Raw genomic sequence first — 23,131 nt, forward strand, 5'->3', positions numbered from 1 at the left:
ACTGTGACTATACCGCAGCTTAATGCAGCCTAGCTCCCGGTTACAGCTGCTTACCTTCGGAAAGGACCGGGTAGACTAAGAAATATATTTCATAGATTCTTTATTTAAGATCCATGTTATGATCTTACCAAAATGTTGTAAATTAACGATTACATGATATTAAAAGGATACATTCTAAAATATTCAATATGGTGAGTATGAAGGTGCGTATTAGATCAGAATAGAACAATCCCAGTGGGCTGCTGCCTTCTAGTAATCGCCCACTGCATTGTGTGTTCTCATTTAGGGTCTTCCTCCCGCTCCTCGATGCTGCTGCAGACTAATAAGCTTGTCCTGTAATCACGTTAGCCGCCCTGTCGGCCCCAGCCAGGGGACCTAATTGGGACAGAGCCTTGGACAAAGTGAAAATTAATAACTTTTGTCAAGCTCCTGGCGCATTGTCTTATGAAGCAGCGCAGGTCAATTATAAAGCGTGATACGATAAGGTCCAAGCAGCAGAGGAGCGCTGACTCAATTAGGACAGGGACTGGACTGGTGAGCCCACAGTCAGAGAGAGAGATTTCATCCCTAAGCTGCAGGTTAATGTGCTGCAGAAATGGATTGTTAGTTCCATTTAAATGTCTTTTGTAAATTAAGAGGACATGGCATCATACAGATCCACTGAAGACATTTGCTGTCTGGAAACATTTTCTATCTCCACATCAAACGAGATGTAATGTTTTTAAGCAGCTGCCTAACTCGGTGTGTATGTTTGTGTGTGCATGCTCATGTGTGCTGGTGTGATCGTAGAGAGCTTGTGTAGCTGTCACTGAGATAGACTGTTCCCATGCAAGCAGTACAAGCCCCCCGAAGCACGTATCAGTGATGCGCATCAAAGGGATTGTGTGAAAGACTTTATAGTTGTAATGGATGGGCAGACGCCAAACTGGAAAACTCTTGATCTTTTCCCTTGCCTCTTTTATTTCTCCCTCCTGAAAGTGATGTGTGGGACCAAGTCCAGGAAGGATGTCAGCGAATCAGAAGGGAAGGCTTACTGGAATCACCAGCTTCCTTTCTGTTTCACACTACCATCATTAACGCTTTGTTTGTCGTTGAGCTTTATTACATAGCCCATGACAGAAACGTAGAATCCGGCAAACTTGATCCGAGCGTGCACGCTGCCTCTCGCGACTGCCTCGTTCCTCCCCCTACATGTGCTAATGATTCAGAGTATCTCAGGACTGCCACAACACATGTAATTTAATTATCAGCTTTGCTTTGTGTCAATAGTGTCTGCAAAACACAACCGGCTCAGCAGCAGCCAAGAAGTGCAGGTCTGCAGATAATTTCCTCTGGAGAGGAAGAACATACTTATCTTTGATTCAACATATTGTCCCCGTGTTTCCTCTCATCTCACTACCTACCTCCCTTGTTGCTTCCCTTTGTTCAGATACTGACTTAATCTGTCCCAATTTTCCTCTGAATGTGACACAATCTACTGCTGCATAGTAAGGCTTTATTGTCGTGTTGCAGTGTTTATTGTGGAATACAGATTTATTATGACTGAGGATATCTGGATCTTCTCCAAACCTTACTATATCTGTGTAGGACTTAAATATTATTCGACAAAGTTTTTGTTTTTGTTGATTCGCGGATGTTTGCACTTCTGTTTGAGGGTAGTTGGGGTATCATAAGAAGGACCGGAGCAGATGCGTTCTTGGAGTATTTCACAGTTCACTTCCATAACCCAGAAACTGATGGGATGCCACTTACTTTGCCGAACCCTCCAAGCAAACATGCAAACAGAGGCAGAGAGTGTAGGGCAAGGCCAAGTGGCCAGAATGGGACTGAGCCCACAACTTCAAAAAAAGGTTTCTCATTTTTCTGTTCACTTGGGAGACGAAGCAATAGTGAGCTAAATTAAAAAAATGAATTGTGGCGAATTGAGGTGAACTCAATACAGTGACTTGACTTGAATGGTGTCCTATTCTGAGCGGTGAATTCGATAAGATGTTACTTAAAATGCCTGACAAAACCACTAGTATGTTGTTCAGTAGTCCCAATGCTTGAGGCACTGCTACCTCTCCTTCCCCAGCACCATGAAACCGATCTAATAGCCAGTACATGGTCACATAATGTGATACTGTACGCATCGCACTGTAACATGAGGCAGATGTCTCAATCTGTACTTTCCAAGTGTCCCAATTCAATCTCGGGCTTCATCTGCGTGTAACCTAGTAAGCAGTCCCTCCTGCAACCACATTATTGTACTCTCCCATCACTGTTCCTTCTCGAGGAAGTCTCAACTCCCTTCCATACAGGTAATGCAGACAAATGGGGCTTTAATGCTATTCACAGTCCCATCCTACATTCCCTCGCTTTGTCATCAGTTTGCCTCTCGTTTAAACGCATTTCTCGACCTTAAGCAGCACTTTATTGTGGCGTGTTATTTTGTCCAATTGGATTAAACGGACTGTAACTAGGAATCCGTTTGAACCTGATCCTTGCTCAAGCTTCCTCAGCCAACTCCATTAACTGTCATACTTGTCCAGAAGGCCTCCTGTGCAATGGCCAAATGCGTAAGTTGATTCATCATCAATAACCATGGTGAGAGAACTGCTCAGTCTTTAAAAAGTAAAACCTTATATTTTACGTCTTCCCTCTGAGGCAGCAGATCAAATCAGCAACCGTGCAGGCCCCGCTCTAATATGTTTAAACACTGATGAGACGCAACTCTAGACTCCCCTGAATGGGACCACGGCACTCTCACTCTCAGTGTCTCAGCGTAAAGTGGTCTCATCCATGAAGTTATGGGTGTAGACACAGGCACCGGCGCTAGTTTACCCACATTAAGAGGCTCCTTATCGGGGCTTTCGAGACCCATCCCCTTCTCACATCTCCATCATGAAATACTTTTCTTTCCCATGGAGTGGTCTCCCTCGTGGAGCTTTGAGAGGGGAGAGTCAGAAGTTTGGGCATATGAATCCCTGTGGGGAGTACTCTTTGGGCTTATTCCATGGATCTCCCCCTGCTGTCTGTTGGGACTCTTTCTTGATGCTAGAGTAAAAGGACACCAATGCCCTGAGCAGCCCCTCAGATTTATTGAAACTTCATGTCCTGTCCCGGTAGCTCATTTGTCAGGAGACCTAATTTACACTGGCCCTTAAGACTAATTGCAAATTTGCAGAAAAATGCTGATGTCGTTGGAACTGAGGAGGCTTTTTTGCCCCTCCCTCAGTGTCCCTTGCCATGCATTCGCTAATGCGTTTCATCTGTAGAGCATAAAATAGACAGTGTTTCTTTCCTGTGTGTGTGTGTGTGTGTGTGTGTGTGTGTGTGTGTGTGAGGGAAGGAGAGTGCTAAGAGAGACAGAGTGGTAGAGGTGTGTGAGAGAGAAAACGCTCCAAGATAAACCCTGAATGGGACAACTAACAAACAGGAAATCGTGACAAAAACACAAACATTATTTACTGTTTAATTCAATTCTGTGAGACCAATGCCCTCCCATCTTCCCTATCAAGTTATCAAGGCCAGAAACAAACCCCAAGACACAGGGCCACATGGCACTGTCTATTCTTGGCAACGAGCAGACACCACATGACAATTAGCAGTACAATTATCCCAGACACTGGGTAGCTCTATGTGCAGATGGCAATTGCTCATAATGAGCGGACTTCAACAAAGCAGAATATATGCACGATAGAGGGATCTGTATTAAATTGCTATTATATAGATTTTTTTTTCGTAAAATTCTGCATTTCTGCATATGCATTGCAGCTGCGTAAAGACAAGGCATGATTGCATGTAGTTTTATGGAAATGTCTTAATCATGGGAGGGCAGATTCCTGAGGTTTCTGCAAATGTTTCCATAAATGCATAATGTTTCAGACAGTTAAAATGGATGGCAGGTCTGATGTTAAAGACTGTTAGATCACATTTCATTTATAGGTCTTCCAACAATAACGTTTATATCCTTAAGAGGGTGTGAAGTACAGTATTTTGGGCTAAATGGCAGAGTTGTGGTGGGCAGTACATTTGAGTGCTCTGTGCAGATGTGAGTGCAGAGCACATGCTGGTTGATTTGAGGGATAATATGCAACCACATGACTCAATCAGGAGATCTCCTCCCTTCATCAAGGTTTTGACACCTTCAGCATACTTTGTGGCCGTTTCACATGCAAGTATTTAGAAACTGGCAGATTCTAGTCATGGAGTACATGTTTCAGGAAACCTCCTCTCCATGTGTGCTCACTTTTCAAAGTGGAACCATGTACAATTTTGAGTTGAGGGTTTCCAGTAATTGTTATTTTTCCGTCTCCCATCAATTCACTTTTAGTCCTTGCAAAGTCTTGAACACCGTCCTGAAAGCAATGTTGCTTGAATGCAGCACATGTAGAAAAGCCTCCTCCTTCTTGACATTGTTTTTTTGAAGAAGCAGTTTTGGCACAGCATTTCAGCAGCAGCATGCATGCAGAGAGAGAGAGAGAGAAAAAACACTCTGAAGGGGGAGTTTTGAAGGGTAGAGCAATTATCTGATTACGAAAAACATTATATGTCAAAAAGAACAACAACATGTAATTGGCTTGGTGTGTTAGAGCTGCAGAGGGCCAGATGTAGAAACGTGTGCATGCCTGTCAATGTAATGGTTAACAGCTTGACCACATAGTCCATAAGGCTTGCACCAGGAGGGCTCAAACGGCAATAAAATCCAATGCTAGCATTTGTTAGTACTAGACACTCCAATTTGATTGGTAAAATTCACACTCTAATGGGCTTATAAAGGATTTCTTGGGCCCAGAACAATGAGCTGGAAGGCTAGAACAGTGCCAGGTCATGGACACCCAGCGATTCACAACATCCCCCCCTTCTGGGCATGCTTAGTTTCCTCCATATCCACCAGTTACCCTCTGCAGCTCTCTTTAAAAGCCAGTCGGGATGTTCCAAAGGTATTTAATAGTGGGGGTGGGGGTGGGGGGGGAGATTTCTGGACCTCCCACACACAGGTTCAACCAAAGAGCCATGGCTTTTTTGTATCACCCCACCCCATCTCAGCATCTCTCTCTCTCTTTCTCTCTTGCTCTCTCTCTGACCATATGTGTAAGTGGAGAAAGAAAATCTCTTTAACCAGAGGCACCTTTTTCTTGCACCTTGCCCAGTTGCACCCCTTTCTGGTGAAGACAACACAGAGGGAGAGAAAGCCCACACATAGGGAACACATTTACCCAGGCAAAGGGCCAGAGCATTGCATTCCCATGGACCTGCGAGGGGAAAGAACTGCAGAGCACATTTTTCACGTAAATATTCAGAATTGGATGTGGCACATCCTCTCTTTTTTTTTTCTTTGTCCTTTTTTTCCCCCTCCTCTCTGTTTCTCACGTCTCATCCCCGCCACTCAAATGAGAATTTCTATGTTTTGACTGGCCACATTGGCCACGGTGGCCAAGACAGGAGTAAAACAAAAGCAGAGAAGGGGTTTGGATTCATTTGATTTTTATTTCTATTGCATCAGGACTTCAAACTTACATTTTTTTATTCATTGTTCACAAAAACCAGCCAGTGTTACCTCATAGCTTAGATATTTGGGGTTCTGCAGGAGGAGAGCATCAAAGCTCCGTCTGTGTAACCATGTGTTCTGTACGTATTTGTTCTTGTATATTTGCGTCCATGTCTATCGACCTGTCCGATGTGACTTCATGCCTAAGGGTTTGTTTGGTTTTGAGTACTGAATGTGTACAAGCCTTGTTGCCTCCTGAGACCATTGTGTGTAGCCACATCTCCAGTTCCCCTTTTGCGATACTGATCTTTCACACATGTAACTGGCACTCTCCATCAGCACTGGCATTGGCATGTCAGTCTGTTGTTTGTTACGGCTGTCTTTTGTACTTGACGTGTTGCTGTGTTTAATACATGCTACAAAACAAATTATCCACTCGGACCGTTAAAGTTTAAACTTGAACTCAAGTGTTGCTGTATTTGGGTGAATATGTATCTGTTTTTGTAAAAGCAATTTAGTGTTTATGTGATTTCAATTTTTAGTGTGCGTTTCATCCCCAGTGGTGGTGATGGTGGCAGTGGTGGGATTATGGAGTGGGTGTTTGCTCCCTTTCAACAGTCTCTCCACATGGCCTCCTGCCTCCTTTGTCTTTTTATAGCCTCCTTCTGGGAGACGCTGCTCTCTCCCCGAATGCAACACAAGCCAAAACACCTCTCAGTTCCTTCGCCAGAGCCCGTTACCCAGGGAATACTGCGATTCCTCCCCTACTTTTCTACACACACCTTCTCTCATCTCCCCCCCCCCCCCCACCTCCAATCCCTCTCCCTTCAACCTGGGCTGGACACAGATTTTTGCTTTTGGAGCACGAGGGTGATATGTGAGTCATAGCGTTACATCTGAAACTCAAGCCTTGGGTTTCAAGTATGACAAGTTTAACCTCCTGTGTTCCTGAATTATTATAGTCACCTTTCAGTCAAATCCATTTCATCACGGTAATTTTGCAGTGGAAAGCATATGGATCATTCTTTGCACTATGAAATCTTTCGGACAACTTTGCTGATTTATTGTAAAGGTATGCTAGCCCGTATGTGCTGTATAACACATGTTTTTTAGTATTGTCAGCTCCACATTATTATCTGAGGGAAAGCTTCTCTCCAAGATCCCATTGTGATTGTGTCATGATATAACATTTTGGTCCCAAGGTCATTTTTATGTTAAAGTAACCTACCAGCCTTATTGCCAGGGCCAGTGGAGTTCATCGTTTTAATAGTACAGTACCACTCTGTCCAGTCAGACTGTTTGTTTTCACTAAAATATGAAAGTCGACCTGCAGAGACTTGGGGCAGGTAATCTATCACAGTGAACAACTTGCGGTAATCATCATTCTATTTTAGCGTACTTGTAAGCGAGGAAAAATCTCTTGGTAAGGTGTTCATTGATGCACCAACATGCAGGTATTTGAGAGAAATGTGTTGAAGTGCTTTACATTCATGTGCTATTTCGTCGGAAAGCCATGCCACCTACGGAACACAGTAAACAAATCAATTTAGTTGACAAATATTAGCTTAATGGAGATATATCAATTTTGGTGTGATGGCAAGCTAAAAAAATGACATCACGGTTTAAGGTAATTTGTAACCAGCGTCACCATTATATAGTTTGTCCATCCGAGATAACTGACAAGTTGATTTTTCATCTGTGAGATGTCCCACTTAGTATGTTGTTTCTTTAAGCTCATATGGATATTGGGCTCCAGAAACCCAGTTAGGCTTCATTACAAAGGTTGTGAATATTAGGCTGACTCTAATACCTATGTGGTAATGCACCTACAATAAAACACTAAACTAAACATATCAAGTAATAAATAATGCTCTGTTTACTTTGTAATACCATGTAGTACTTAATACACTTTAGTCTGTACTAGTTCATTTGATCAACATAGCAAAATGAATGGAAACCACTGGCTGCCCGGTTTCTGCTGGAATAGGCTCCAACCCACAGAACCATGCGCAGAATAAGAGTGTATAAAACATGGATGGATAGGTGGCAAGTTGAAACTGACCAGAAGGTAGATAATTAATCAAAATAAATTATGATGTGCTTTTGGAAGAGGTTAACATGCAATAATATAACGCACTGTATGTGCTAAGTTAATGGGCCATTACAAGCAAAACCAGCTCCATGGCCCGCAGACTGCAAGTGTTCAAGGTGCTTTTCTTTGTTTTCCACGCAGGCCTCATTGACCACATGAGTCATTTCTTAGTTTTGGTATTTCATGTGTCTACAGTTTAGATAACTTATAGCCCCTTTCCCTGTGTGCTGGCTGCTTTGCTTTGCACACCCAGCCCATTCCTAACTGGGCCTGGCCTTCTTCCTGCCTCTGTCCCTCACCACACCCACTCTGCACCCCTGCGTGGCATCAGACATACAGGCGTGCCACTGCACTGACATGGTCGTTTGTCTTCTGACCGCCGTGGCATATGGAGAGGGCTGGCACTGCACAGATGTCCACTAAGTGCTGATGAAGGGAGTGAGGAATGGATGGGCTGCGGCTAAGAGGATCTTTGCCGGTGCTGCTGGAGCCTGGTACTGCTCTGCCCTGCTGGTGTTATTAACTTTACTGTGCTGAGGAGGGGGGATGAGGCTATTCAATAAAGTATGTGTTTCCAGATATCTAGGAAAGCAAGTGAGCATGTGTTTGCCTTCCCTCTCTATCTCTCTCGCTCGCTCTCTCTCGCTCTCTCTCTCTGTGTCCGTATCTCTCTACCACTATCTAAAATACTTGTGTGTGTGTTCAGGCTAGTGGGTGCAGTCTGGTGGAGCAGTAGTAGTGCAGTGAGGAGAAGGAGGGTGTGGATTAAAGCCGTAGGTAGAGCAGAGAGAGCCTGAAAAGAATAATTTGCAGCTTAAGGGCAATAGCTTCAAAGTCATGAATCCTCATGGGTGAGCCAGCTAGGCTCTGAACCTGTCAGTGGTAACTTACTCCTCGGATAGCACGCCAAAGACTTCAATAATGACATCACCCAGGCGTGGGGGTGGTGGGTAGGAGCTGGGGTGGGGTAAGGGAGAGCTGAGAGACGGGCCAACTTTCAGGGGTGCGAGTACGGCCCTTCAGAGTACTTTGGAGTCCCGCTTGACGAGGGCTTTGCCGCTTCCTGATACCGGCCTTGTTGTTCTCTGTGCGGATTGGCCACAGAAGCCACCAGGGCGGCTTATCAGATTTATTGAGGATTAGCGGTTGACGTTCAGAGTGTGTATGTGTGATGAAGTGTGTGTGTGTGTGTGTGTGTGTGTGTGTGTGTGTGTGTGTGTGTGTGGAGGAAGAACCGGATGAATAGGGAAAGGGTCATCCCTCTAACAATCCACTCGTCCCAGTTAATTTAGACAGCACCCTAGGGTCTGACAGTGAAGAGGCAAGACTTTGCACCACCCCTCACTGGAGTCCTTACGACGTGAGCCCAGCAAAGCACTTATATTGCTTCTCACACAAAATCTTGTGTGAGAATTTTTTTTTTTTTTTTGATAATGCTGTAGTGGTAATAGTCATGAGGTGAAATTTAATTTGACAGAGCTGTAGTTATCTCACCATGTACACCTACTCTATTTTATACTATGGGCAACATGATCAAATTCTGTACTGCCTAATACCACAGTCTGTCTGCATCCAATTGGTAAGTTTACCACAAACTAATAGGATGTGGATATGTTACCTTGAGTCGCGGTGTTCTTGGAGAAGAACGTGCGCACCGCAATCTTGTCTCTGTCAGGTTTCCCAAGCTTAAGTTTCAGACACACACTTCAAAGTCCCTCTAATGAGTGGAAAAACATTGCAGGCTCCTGCACGACATTAAAGAGTGCCATTTTTTTTCTCTGTGTGTGTGTGTGTTGTTGTTGCTGCGTTATATTTCACAAGCTTTCCCTTCCAAATGTTAGCAACTCATTTTCACCTCCAGCACAAACAAACAGTGAAGTATCACTCATTGTAGCCAGTATCAAAGGCAACATTTGTTTGCAATAAAAAGCTGGTTTGAAAGAGCTCCAACACAGACTTTTGTGCTCAAACACTGGGCCAACATTTTTATGCCATAGAAATCAAAAAGGGGAGAGATGGCTGGGAGAAAGAAGGCAATATATAAAGCATGTAAGGGATCTGCCAGACAAACTACACATAACATACTTCAGTATTATATAATTGCACAATTGCAAAAGCTTTGTTCTTGCTGCTGTCATGTTTTCAGATTTTTTCCGTTTTGATCGGCACTGTGTTGTTTGAAGAACTTGGCCCCTATTAAAAGCATATCGAATTTGGGACGTGCTTCCCAGCCTCCGTAACAGATATGGAGAATCGATAAGAGCATTACAAGGCTGTGACGGAATGACCCCCACCCCGCTCCTCTCATGTCTAAAAGGATGGCCGTGTGACAAAGGGTCTCGCTCGCACTCCTGAGATCCTATCCAGGACAGATCACATTATCTGTCGGGTGGCATAAGTGGTCATTAACCCTTTGGTGACACTGTGGGCAGAGCATGGTGGCTAAACAGACCATTTGATTAAAACCTTAAACAGATCCAGCCAGAGCCTGTTTAAATACACCAAGATCTGGATGCACTGTTAGTGTTGTGTTTCTGCTACAAGCTATTTTGACAGCCAGTTTCTGGCCTCATCAGTATCTGTTTCTCCACGGTCTCAGTCGCCTGAGCCGCATTTAGCTCCCTCAGCATCAGTACCAATTCCATTTAGGGGTAAAAATGTAAAAATTCTCCCTCGACTCATTCCCAGGTGGTGTTTGTGAGAGAGAGGAATAGTTCAGGGAGACATACAGAGAGACGGAGAGGATAAAAAATGAGCAGTGGGGTTTGTTCAGGTTCAAGATGCATTGTGTCTGTTGGCAGCTTGTTGGGCCAACATTGTTTGACGTTCTACCCCTAGTGCGCTTGTGAGCCTTTGAGGGCTTTATGGCTCGGTGTGACTCTGCCGCCAATAGGTTCCAGATGCCGCCGGTGTGGGAACCGGGGAGTGGAGCGAGAGGGGAGACAGGGGAGAAGCATAACCAGGTGTGACCCATTGCAATCTGGGATGTTCTCCATGGCTATTCAGACTAATATGCATGTGTGTGTTGAAGAAACAGTGGGATGCAATATGTTCTCAATCTGACATTGGACAGACAAATAGACAGGTAGACAGACTGGTTGGACACACAAAAACACATACTTTCATACGTAATCCTTTTTTTGTGAACTGCATATTTCTTCACTCCTGCAAGTAGCCCGTGCACCCCCCCTCTGCCAAGGCACGGAGTTCATGGTTTGAGTCTCGTTGTTCAGCACATTTGCTGCTGGCACCGGTGAGGTCCAACATATGGCAGCACTCTGAGCCTTCAAGCCCAGCGTTGGGGCTCCGAACAGAACCTGCCAGCTCCACAGTGGCCTACTGTAAGGGAAAATTGTCAGCAGGACCATTTAAGGTCCCAAACCACAAGCACTGATAAATGTCTGCATTTGTCTACGCAATTACCTTCAATCCAGTGTCCCTTTTCCAAGGGGCCAGGAAGGAAACAACAGAGCTGAGACCAGCTACAAAGCTTAACTGGTAAAAACAAAACAAATAAAAAACTAAATGCTCTGAACGCTCGCTAAATGAAGTATGGTTCTGCTGTGTGTGATTTTTTTTTTTTTAAAGAAGAAAAGAAAAAGATGGGGGTGGGAAGAGGTGGAGTCGAGTTCAGCCAATGTGTTTTTCATTTACGAAAAGGTAAAATATACTGGAGGGGAAATTTGCATTGGTGAAAAGTCTACGGTCACTGAGGACAGTATAAGTTATGTAAATTGTCTCAGTTTATTGCAGGATATTTTATTTTATTGTTTGTATCAGTGTGGTCACAACATACAGTATAAACCTCTAATGAACTAAAGAAACAGTATTGAAAGACAAGATCAGTGGTTTCTGTGGAATGCTGAGAAGTGGACACACTTGATTTAGCTTTGCCAGTTACATAAATTCAATAAGCACATGTGTAGATTAAAATGAGAGCAAAACAATAAATGTGTGTTGTTTGACATGTTGATATAATTACTGCACAGCTGTTGTAGCACATATGTGAAATATTGATATTAAACGTTTTTGAATTTACCAAAGGCAGCAAGTCATGCTGCAATACTCAAAGCATGTCCCAGAAAAATGAAACACCTCCACCACTGTGGTGTTAAACATTATTATTTCATCACATAAAAAAACAAGCTGATTCTCATCTTTGACCAATGTGTGTTAACTAGAGATTTTGGTCTATTATTGTTTTCCTGGACACAAAAAGTGTTCTGGGTCTGATTACAATTTTTAATTAATATAATTTGAGTTTGAGGCAAAATGCGAAACCATGGTTAATGTACTAGATGTAATTAGAGTAACAAATTAATATCATCAGCCTTGAACCACATGAAATATTGAAAAAGCTGCAGTATGCTATCTAAAGAAAAACTTTTCCTTTCAGGCTTTTTATAGCAAAATAGTACCTGCTAGTGTTCTCAAAGGGCTGCTTCTGTTGTCGATAATCCCTTCCTCTTCAATCCATCATCTGCAAAATAAACACAGGCCACCCCCACCTGTGTCTGACTGAGAGGGGTGAGGGCCCGTTAACCTGCTCACACAGGCCACCGGCTCGGGCTGCCGATTCCCCGCCTCTCTGTTTAGATTATTTCCACGGAGGCGGGTGACTCTCTTGTGTCACTGATAAGAGCGCAGTGGGGTGGTGGCAAGAGGGTCAAACCACAAGGGGAATAAAAAACTCAGGAAAACACCGGAAAAAAACATCTTTATCCCCTAGAAATAGTACTTTTCCCCCCAAACTTCTTCACCACGGCGCAAGGCTATTACACTGATAGAAATTCTTCTCCCTCCTCGGCAGTCTGGCCCTGAGTACGCGAGGGGCCAGAGTCTTAGCCACATCTCAAGCTAATTTACAGAGATCCCGAATTATTCTCTTATCTTGGGCTTTAAAGGTTGTAAGGTTGATTAACAAGGCTCTGTCCTGTTTATCAGTTTGGGGCTGGGTGTGGAAAATAGCCTGCGATAAGTGCACAGACCATTAAACATTCTATTTCCCCTAATATTTGTCGGCAACCATCTGCTTAACTGATCTCCCTTCACTTTAATTAAAAGGGATTCCCGTCTTGTTGGGGTCATTATGTGCTGGCGGACGCCAGGAGAGGGGTTTGTGATGAGTTCAGCGTTCCCTCTGTCCCTGGGTTGCCAGAGGGCTTTTTTCATCCTCTCTTCCACCCTCGCCGGAGTTAACCCCTTCCTATCCTGCTGCACTTCCACCTTGTTATTTAGCGGGTGAAGCAAACTAAAGAGTTAGTAAGTCCAACAATTTTAAAAGCGATCCAGCGTGTGCTGGTGCAAACTTTTCTCCTCACCAGGGCAGTGTATAGATATTCACACTATCTCCCTCAACTCCGGGGCATGAGACTCTGGCTGTAATGGTTTGATTTGCCCAACACTAGTTGGATCGATGCAGCTGTTTACAGTTTCTCCCTCTCTCATCCCTTTTGTCTTTTTTCTAATTTAGTGTTCCCAAACCATGGACAGGGGTCTGAGTCTGTCTGCTGTGCTTGCATCTTCGCACTCCTCCCTACTCTCCATCACTGTCCATTGATGTTTTTCCCCTCTCTTTCTTTTCTCCTCTTCCTCTCTCCTTCCTTGGTTGGTCTTGGAAAAAGAGCTGCATGCCTCCACACTTCTGGACAAGACTGATGGCTCGTCAATAGCATTAGCCAGCATTGCAGGCCTCACTGGTGTAGAACCAAATCAATAAGGCCCCAGTAAAAAGTCTTATATGTGTATGTGGTCCATCCTATGTGGCTCATGTTACCACAGATGAGTTTTTATAAGAATTCAGGAGTGACCATCTATTTTATTCCCTTTAACCCCACATTTCCTGAGCAAATGCGCGAGCAATTAATAAGTGCTTCTGCTCACAGTCATCCAGTCTCTTTTAGTATAATTATGAATTGCACCCTTCAAAAAGTTGAGAGAAATGACTCTCTTCATTGTTAAATGTGAATATTTAAATTTAGTAGCTCTAAGATAAAGTAGTGGAATATAAAAATCTTTACTGCTCTTTCCCCTTAAATTCTGGTAATTTACCTTTAATTATAGTGTGCAATCACAATCAATTAGCCCTCAATGAAAATTGATTTTTGCTTTCAGTGCATTGACGATAGTGGATATATTCTTGTGGGTATATTTGAGTGATTTTTCTGACGATACACTTCACATGTTGGAAGAAAACAAAATACAGAAATCACATGTATTAATGTTAGTATATTGTATATAGCTCACTTACAGAATTATTGGTCTGTATTTGTATGACCTGCACATACTTCTCTGTTTTGACTGATAATTTCATACAGAAACACAAACTGACCTTTTTGAGCCTTGAGAGATTGACACGGTGAAGTATAGCAGAGTGCTGCAATACTGTCTGGTTGATGTGGTCACTACTTTATACGTTCTTCACTCTACTATTGATATGGCTCATAGATTAAAACAAGTTTTTCAGAACGTGATTTGTTGCTTGAAGGGATAGGGATTTTTTAAAGTTATCTATATATATATATGTATATATATATATATATATATATATATATATATACACACACACACACACACACACACAAAAGAGAATGACAGCAGCTGATGTTGCTTCTGCCTGTGCAGGATTCTCATAAAATTATAAACTAATAACAAAATAGATACCAATTAGACCATATTTTTTCTGTAGAGTGTGTGTAATTACAGGCTTTTAGGTTGGCCTTCTTTCTCTGTGTCTGCCTAGTTTAGTTAGCACTTTCACTTTTACGGCTTGATTTTTCTTCAACTGCATGACATTGCATGTTCTGTCTGTAGTGGAATTGGTTCTTTCTGACAGTACTGACTTCCTGCCACAGTGAAAAGACATGCAATTCTGTTGAGCTGCAGAGGGGACAGTACATGATACGTGACGACATTTACAGCCATAAATGCTTTGCAGGCACTATTGACTTTCATTTGAATTTTTAAGATAACCTCTGTAACATGCAGCCTCGCTTGAGTTTCACTGCTGCTTGTGGCTGGAAACGAGAGCTATGTCCTATACTTTCCCCTAAATGTGAAGGTGAATGTGAGCTAATGATTTGTCTTTTTCTCTGGTAGCCACAGGTTTACAATGCTCAAATAACAAATGTGGTATCTTATCGTAAGTCAACCACACTTAACACAATTTGCTTCGTTGCGTTGGAAACCTATTTCTGAAATATAACATTTAAACCCAGCACATCATTGACTGATGCAGACTCTTCAATGGACTGACTCTAAGGCCAGATAGACAGATGGACTGATGGACATCTTTGCCCTGTCAACCTCTCTACCCCCCCACCCCCCCCCCCCCCTTTGGCAGCACCCTTTCCAGTTCAGACACAACAAAGCTCGCCCCGTCTGTCTGTTTGTCTGTACGTACACACACTGCAAAGAGCTCTGCTTCTCAAAGGTCAGCCGAGGGCTAGCGTGCTTGTCAGGCCAATCGATGGCTTGCCGCCGCCAGAAACATACACCGTAGCGGGGAGGTCATCTTTGCGGCGGACAGCGCCCACCACCTCCCTGGTGGGAGGTCGTCGCCAAGAAAGGGAGTGTGTGTGTGTGTGTGTCTGTGTGTGTTGAAGATGGGTGGCTGAGGATATCTGTGAAAAGTGGGGGGAGTATCCTTTACTAACTCTGCATATAATCAATACCATCTAGCGCTATATTTCTGAAATCTAGTGTGTGTGTGTGTGTGTGCGTGTGTGTGTGTGTGTGTGTGTGTGCATGTGTTGCGTAGTTATCAACAATGACAGGATCAAGGAACTGGCGTGTGACAAAGAGGAATGGTGTCTAATTCAAGGTCAACAAGGCCTGTGTCACTCCTTCCTATTCACAGAGGGGAGGGAGGAGGCATTATGTTCCTGTTGGTTACCAGAGCAAACATGACATCCCTGCTGGAGCTCATATCAATTTGTAATTTGACCCCCAGTCACAGCAAATGATGTCAGCACAGGTCGCTTTTGCAAAAGGACCCTGCATTTGTCCGTTGTCGTTGTCAATCTCTGTCTGCGGTGTCACTTTGTTCTTCTATTGTTACGCTGTTTTTTTTCCCTTTGACTGACGTTAATATTCATAGATGTTAATATTCTTCATTTCATGTGGAGTCATAAATGAAATTGTTGATGGTTTGCTAGATCTCGTTAATAAAGGGATGAAAGGGTTGTTCATTGCTTTTTTTTAGTTCGACCAAAAGAATTAAGCCAGTTTTAAGTACTTTTAGTGTACGTGTCTTCCCATAACATAGTTGCTTCACAAGGGTATTTAATTTAATTTCAGCATATGATGCTGTATGTCCTTTGTTTCCCTCTGTCAGTGACCATCTTACTAATTTGCTAAGACCAGCAGCACCTTCTCCTCATGCCAGTACATCTTTTAATAACTCTATTAATCTAATCGTCCACTAATTGGTCAAGATAGCCTTTTCCCTTGTGATTTTTTTTATCATAGAGCAATTAAGAGCCGGGTAAAACCTGCTGAAATCAGTGTCTTGTTAAAATGGCTTGATTGACACATAGTTTCGGGGCTCTGCATTTTTTTTTCTACATTATGGAGAAGGGTGTCTTTTCAAGCTGCTCTAATAAAATTAAATATAACAGAATTTGAATACAATTGCGATGACAAAGTGCCAGTGACTGATAAATCTTTAATATAAAAATTGTACAAGAATTCTGATACAAATTACAAGAGGTATTTGGACAAAATATGAATAAAATTCCATTTACATCCCAAAACCCTTATGCATTTTATGCAAAAACCATAGACAGTTATAATACAGAAACAAATACAAGAAAGGCAAAAAAAAAAGAAAGAAAAGAAAGAAACAAGAGTCTTTTAAAAAGAGGACCATTTTTTTCCGTCCTGTCTGCAAATGGGAAACACCTGTTTAGGTACATACAGTATTCATGAGGCTTCCAAATCACCATTTTGACGCAAGCTCCTCTGCTCTGTTCATTCTTTGCAGTGCGACGATGTAGCCATGCAACGCTGTCGAGTGCCAGTGCCTTAACACAGGCTTTTTAAGACGCAAATGCATTGTATACACAAAAACACAAGTGAAAACATAAATCAAAATTCACTAGGTCTTCAAGCTTATTTATACTATAAGACTATGAAATATAATTGGCACAATGGAAAACATTAAATGAATTCATTCTCGATATTTCACAGGTTCCAGTTCAAATTATTGAGGGTATGTTTTTTTTTAGAACATTTCACATGAGACTGAAGCATCTATACAAATATGTGTATTTTTCTTCTATCTGCATATTTCTTATGATGTCCCATCAAACATTTGAATCCCGCTTTGTTCCATGAGCTACATTAACTGGACAGTTTGCATGCGGGGTCACCTCTCATCCTCTCCGCTTACACCTATATTGTACTCACTCCATCCGTGACATGAACAAAACGGACCGTGATTAACAGGTCAGCTGCTTCAGCCGTTTTGCCATCCACGTCTCCCACTGTGTGCCATGTAGAATTACAGAATAATTGATGCCTGACGCTCTGATCAAATATTAAAGATTCACTCCAGTGGTCTGGGCCAATGAGGCGCTCTGAGTGACGTGTTCTTGCGGATCCACAGCCCAGTCACTAGGTAGCAGAATGCACCTGGGCCCATGTGCTTGGAGAAGTGAGAAAGACAAAGATTGGATTGGGGGCTTTCTCAAAGGAGAGGGGGGGGGGGGGGGGGGGGGGGGGGGGGGGAGAATTGGTGGTCATTTCTCAGAGGAGAGGAGAGTGTAGGGGAGAGGGGTGCAAATGTGAGGGGTGGCTCGATCGCGCTCCGTCAGGCAATCTAGACGAAGCTGGCGATGACTCCTGGGGAGTCCTGGCCCTGCTGCTCTCTTGCTCTCTCCTCTCCCTGTGTACCTCTCTTTCTCCCCTGCCTTGTTAAGTGACTGCCGCAAGGCTCCAGCCAGACCACTTTCCACAGTCTCTCCCTTCTCTCTCTCTCTCTCTCTCTCTCTCTCTCTTGCCGTCAGTCTCCCCGTCTCCCAGAGGTTCGCATGTGTTCTCAGCTCTGTTTTCAGCCTTTTGCAGCTCTTGAGCTCTGCTGGCATCACCAACACCATGCAGGACTCGTAAGGAGCCCGTAGGAGGTGGGAGAAGGGGGCTGTAATCTCTTCTATGGTATTCAGTTTTCAGCCTAGCACACACAAGTACACAGACAGAGGTCGTGCACTGCAGCTGCTACTTGAGAAATGGGCAGCAAGGAACAGAACACAGAAAAGAGTGTGAAAAGCTGAGTCTGAAAAACTTTTCTCAAATCAAGAAAGGCATCGAAGCTGAGGTTAATAGGGCAGAGCACACTTACATTAAGATAGCATTTGATATGTCAGGTACGTACAGCTCCTCTAATTCTATAGAGTCCAAATCAAAAAGCTTGCTGGCTTTTTTTATTAGATTTTCTTAATCAAACATTGTCCTCTCTCGGTAAAACGTCTCCAATAATTATCGGTTGGATATTTAAATTGAAATAATAATTAAAAAAGCATTAGACTTTCCATTCCTGACTCAGCGCTAGCTCACATCATTCTTCATAATAGAATATTAGCTTTCTCTGTAGTGGCAGCGGCAGCTATAATGTTAATGCAAGAGTTTCATTTCCTGTGGCGAGAATATTCCTCTGCCCCCATCTCCTCCACCGCTAGAGGTTAACAAGTCATCTTGTTCTTGTCATCTTTCTGGCCCGTAAGTAGGAAGCATGTGTGAGTGTGCGCCACTCTCCTCTGTGTGCACGTGTGTTTGTATGGTTGTGTGTTAGAGAGACAGCTGTCAGCAGGGTTCCTGGAGTAGCACTTTTTTTTTTTTTTCTGCCAGAGCGAGGGCCGGGGGGATTGAATGAATGAATGAGGCAGCAAGCGCCTCAGTGAAACCCACTCCTGGGAGAAGGCAGGGGTTCCTGTACTCAATTTTCCCTTCACTTGGGATAAACAGGCAATTACCCATCCCTTTTTCCTACGCCGTGGCCGTCCGGTGAACTTAAGCATACACTATTAGTGTGTGTCCCTGTAGGACCTGCGCTGTGGGGTGTGGAGGTGGTAAGTGAGTGGCGGGTTGAAGAAATGGGTAAGGCGGTTGTTAAATGACTGCGCTCTGACAGACAAAGAGAAAAACAGAGCGAGAGAAAGGAATTGAATTATCAGTGACCCTGAATAAGAATAAGCACACATAGAAAAGGAATAGATGAATTGGATTCAACTAAAACGAATGGGTCAAATTTAATTGTTCAGAGCACACAATGTCGTTCCTTCTTATTCTCTTTCTGTCTGTGTCACAGTCTTGTCAGCAACCTTGGAGCCTGGCAGTGTAACGAAGTGACAAGTGAGTTATTAGACAGAAGAAGCTGGAATGGCAGGGACGCCTCCAGGTAACGGAGAAGCAGCACAATTTTAATGATCGTTGCTGTCATCCTTTCCTCCCTAGTCAGCCTTCCACCTCCGCAACCTTTCCATCAGCCTCAGCTCTCTGTCTCGCTCCCTTTATCTCTGAGAAGAGAGGACTGAAAACTGCATGTGTCATAAAGGTGGAGTCTTAAAAAAATAAAGACATGAAATATTACACTAGAATAGGTCATGTCTATATTGCAAAATGGCTTAAGTATGAAATAAATGGAACTCAACACTGTTATGGATGTAAGGTGTTGTGAAGACTGTACAGCACACCACATAACACTGCATATTCTTCCCTCTGTGTGTAGCACCAGTCAAGTGAGAGAAGATCTCCCTGTATAGTAACACAACGCATTGCTAATACATTGATAAACAAGTCAAACTGAGGAACAATCTCTATTTTTTTGTCTTTTTACAAAAAATATTCTTATACTGGACAAAAACATCTCCATGAAGATACATCACCCACCAATAAATACCCCTTCCCTTGGCTACTTTGCCCAGTTACTGGAAATAGTTGTACCGTAAGACAGTCATGGACATGTTCAAAATGTCTGCAAACAACAGCCAGAAAAATGGCAACATCTTTCAAAGAGTACATTTGTAGCCGACACTCAGCAATGGCAAACGATACCGAAAATATTACAGCAAAAGATTTAAGACTCAAGTGCATCATATTAATCCAATGGGGCATGATTTAAGTACACGGTGTCACACTGTAAGAGCTTTTCTTAAGCACTTTTGTTTTTGGTCACAGTTGAATGACTATTTTCATCTTTTTTCTCTTTTATCTCTTGTTTTTTTCCAATCTATGGGACAGTCATATTTCATTAAGATGCCTTTTGTGAGAACAAACATGAGTTCTTGCATTGATGACTTTGTTTGACAATGTCACAATAATGCCATGCTTTACACAGATTTCCCCACTAAACCTCCTTAAGTAATTATCGGGTTCATAACTGGCAACCGTCCACAAATTAAACAAAAAGAGGAGGAGAGACTTTATCAATACTTGACTCCTTTGTGTTTGTGAAACAGCAGTTTATGTTCAGTCATACTTTGTTTTGAGGCAAGAGACTTTGGAGACGCTTTCTGAATACGTTGTTTAGCGGGGTGGGCAGATCTCAGCTTTTGTTCAGGGAGGCAAGACGTTTTCTGTTGTGAAACTGTGTTTGAAACTGAGCACGTGCAAAAAGAAACTGGCACAAGTATGTTGAAGGTATTATCATTTACCTTGGCACTGTAGCCATCAATGACCCCGAATAACACCTAAACTCACCATTGCAAAAGTCCTCATTATAATAATATTACACATCCCCTTGTATAGATGCAAAGTGCAAAAACTGAATTTGTATACTAAAGCTCATAAACATAACAGACAAAACAAAAAAAAATTGAAATACAGAGAATGATATCAGTGTAGGAGCCTAAAAAAGCATGCCGGCAACCTCTGAATATCTAACAAGTAGATAAAACAAGTCACATGATATTCTTTTTTTTCCTAGGACTCAGTTTAAATGTGTCTTTGGAGCTAACATAAATGAGTCAAGCTAGTAAGATGCTACCTCTTTCTTGCCTATAGCTGGAAGTATTGTACTGGACTGTAACATAAAACCATAACGAGAGAGAAAAAAGAAGCAAACAACCATCAACACAACTCTTTTACACCAAAAGCCTCTTGGGGACATTATTTACAAATGAAGCTGTCATGCTTTTTGTAACGGGTTCATTTAAAAGCTATCATTACACAAATACAACAAGAAGATTTTCTTATTTTTTTTTTTTTTTTTCAATACTATCATTTCTGCAGGCAAAGTCACAAATAAGAGTTTGAATAGATTCTTTGGAGATTGACATAAAAACAAAGTGGGGAGAAGTCTGAAAGGAAAGATGGAGGAGTTTATGAAAAAAAAAAACGACTGGAGTTTTGTTATAAAGCAAACTCCATGCGCAAGAGCGTCTTCCTGTTCCTCCAAAGAAGGAAAAGTCAAAGGTCACGATAATAAACTGTATTTAGAGTCGATGAATTTTATAGAGGGACATAGAAATGTCTTGCGATGACTTACAGAGGATGGGCAGGAGGCATACAGGCATTTAGCTTGTATTTGATGGCCCTGGGCTGGGATAGAAAGCTAATTTGAGGAGGAATAAGGATGAGGAATGAAGGGAGGAGTGGGCCGACTGACAGCAGGGTCGAGTAGCAAGTCATTATTTAGTCTATCATTGTAGAGAAGGGGATGTTTTTATGGAGGTTGGGGTTCTGAGAGTGTCGGTTACGGCTGCGCACAGAGCTGAACACCATGTTGCAACCGGGGATTTTACACTTGTGCATCTCGCGCAGGTGCACAGTCTTGTAGTGCACACGCAGGGTTCCTTTGTTGCTGTACATTTTATGGCAGATGTTGCAAAGGATCCCACTGCTACCACCGTTACTGCCCCCGGTGGACGAAAAGAGGAATGGTGAAGAGGAAGGTACCAACACCTCACCATGTCCTTCACCTCTTAGTTCTCCAGTCTCATCCCGATGCCTTCCTTCAGCCTGCCCCTCGGCATGCTGGGAGCAGTCCTCCCCCTCGCTGTTGCCCTCCTCCTCCTCCTCTTCTCCCTCCTCCTCCTCCAAGTCATCCAATAGCATGCCTTCGTCGCTGCCCTCGTCTGACTCATGTGAGGAGTGGACACTGCTGCTGGATTGAACACTGGATGTGGTGCTCAGGTCCAACACCATGTAGTCGTCTGGCTGGCCCCGGGAGAAGCCGTTGGTGTGGTGGTTTTTAAGGTTATGGTTGAGAGGGTGGTGGGGATACTCACTGCTCATCAGGGAACGGGCATTGTGGTTCAGGCCAGTGGGCCGGAGGCTGGCGCCTCCGATGCCCATCCCGGCATATGGGTCCAAGCCCATGTGGTGCCCGGCGTAGATCTTGGCCAGTAACTCGGCTCGCAGGTCCTTGGGCAGTGGCGGGAGTTGGGGGTCCAGGACAATGTCGTCCAGCTCTTTGGTCAGCAGTTTGCGGTGCAGGTTGATGTTGGAGCTGTGCCTGTGGGGAGACATAGTTGTAAATCAGAAGGCTCAAGTGTATGAGGAATTAAGATTGCCTCTCAAATACCAAATAGCCACATTGTTAAAACTCATGTATTTGTACTTCCATATTGTAAACTTATCTTAATTCTGTGAAGTGGTACCAGGTTACAAAGATTAAATATTTAAGAACCACTAGATATTATTGTTACTAATGTGTACACACAGACAGTCACACAGAAACAGAAATTCATCCTGCAGTTCTCCTCAGAAAAAGATTGCACAGAGAGTTTACCGCTGTCAGCATGTCTGCACTGCACAGCCCTCAAATCCAATAGACTCTGACTCAATTAAATACTCCACCATATTGAATGGGAGTTTATCAATTGATTCGAGCTGTGGTAATGTGATAATCGAGGGGAACTGGATAGCATATTAGCACTAGGCCCTGACAGCATTATCGCATTCATTCCCTATTGGAGGTGGCTTAATCGAGCACCTCAATGAACATGTCTTTATGTAGCCCTGGATTTAATTAAGATGGCCATTTTTCCCAAACACAAGGCTAACTGTATCACACAATGTACTACAGCTGATAAAAGAAACTAAGTAACAAGTGCCATGCTTAAGCCAAAATACAATTAGTGAGAATTTCAGTTAGCAAACAAAGCCATGCTACAAGATGCAGGTGAAATGAGCTTACAAGATCTGAGTCGATGCCTTTTTCGCTCTAATTTCGCAGTTACCAAGTCAGACTGAGAAAAAGGGGACCCACTGCACACATGTCACGAAAAAAAACTGCATAACAGAGAAACAAAACATAAGCAGCTAATTACCTGCGTCAGGTATGACATACACAAGGCCCATTCCTCTCATATCGGGTAAGCACTTACATCAAATAAGAAAATAAATATGCAAAACACTCAGTTCCTTTAATGTGAGGGGTTTCCATGCAGGGAGGGCACGACTGTGTAAAACAAATTCAAAAAAAAATTCAAAAGAAAACGGTCATCCTGAGCAGGATGGGCAAAAATGGAGTCACAATGGATAGTAGAGCTTACCAGCAGTGGCAGGGTTGATGCAGTCAAAAAGGGTCCCTTTCCTTTAATTATTTACTTCCCTATCCGACATTG

At 43.1% G+C, this 23,131-nt stretch overlaps 1 protein-coding gene across 2 annotated transcripts in view; it reads right to left on the bottom strand.

The window, feature by feature from the left end:
• Positions 1-21,194: 21,194 nt before the first annotated feature.
• bnc2 (basonuclin zinc finger protein 2) overlaps positions 21,195-23,131 on the bottom strand; it is an 88,364-nt gene continuing 86,427 nt past the window's right edge. The window contains exons 8-10 of one of the 2 annotated variants that reach the window (XM_076091348.1): positions 21,858-22,017; positions 21,566-21,758; positions 21,195-21,514 (exon numbers count right to left, since the gene is read on the bottom strand). In XM_076091348.1, the coding sequence (XP_075947463.1) occupies positions 21,195-21,514; positions 21,566-21,758; positions 21,858-22,017 (673 nt within the window). Of the gene's footprint in view, positions 22,018-23,131 lie in introns of both variants that reach the window. The other variant, XM_076091347.1, reaches the window with a different exon arrangement.

This window comes from Anarhichas minor, unplaced genomic scaffold, assembly GCF_050575085.1.
Source record: "Anarhichas minor isolate MPS153535 unplaced genomic scaffold, ASM5057508v1 ptg000014l, whole genome shotgun sequence".
Lineage (NCBI taxonomy): Eukaryota > Metazoa > Chordata > Actinopteri > Perciformes > Anarhichadidae > Anarhichas > Anarhichas minor.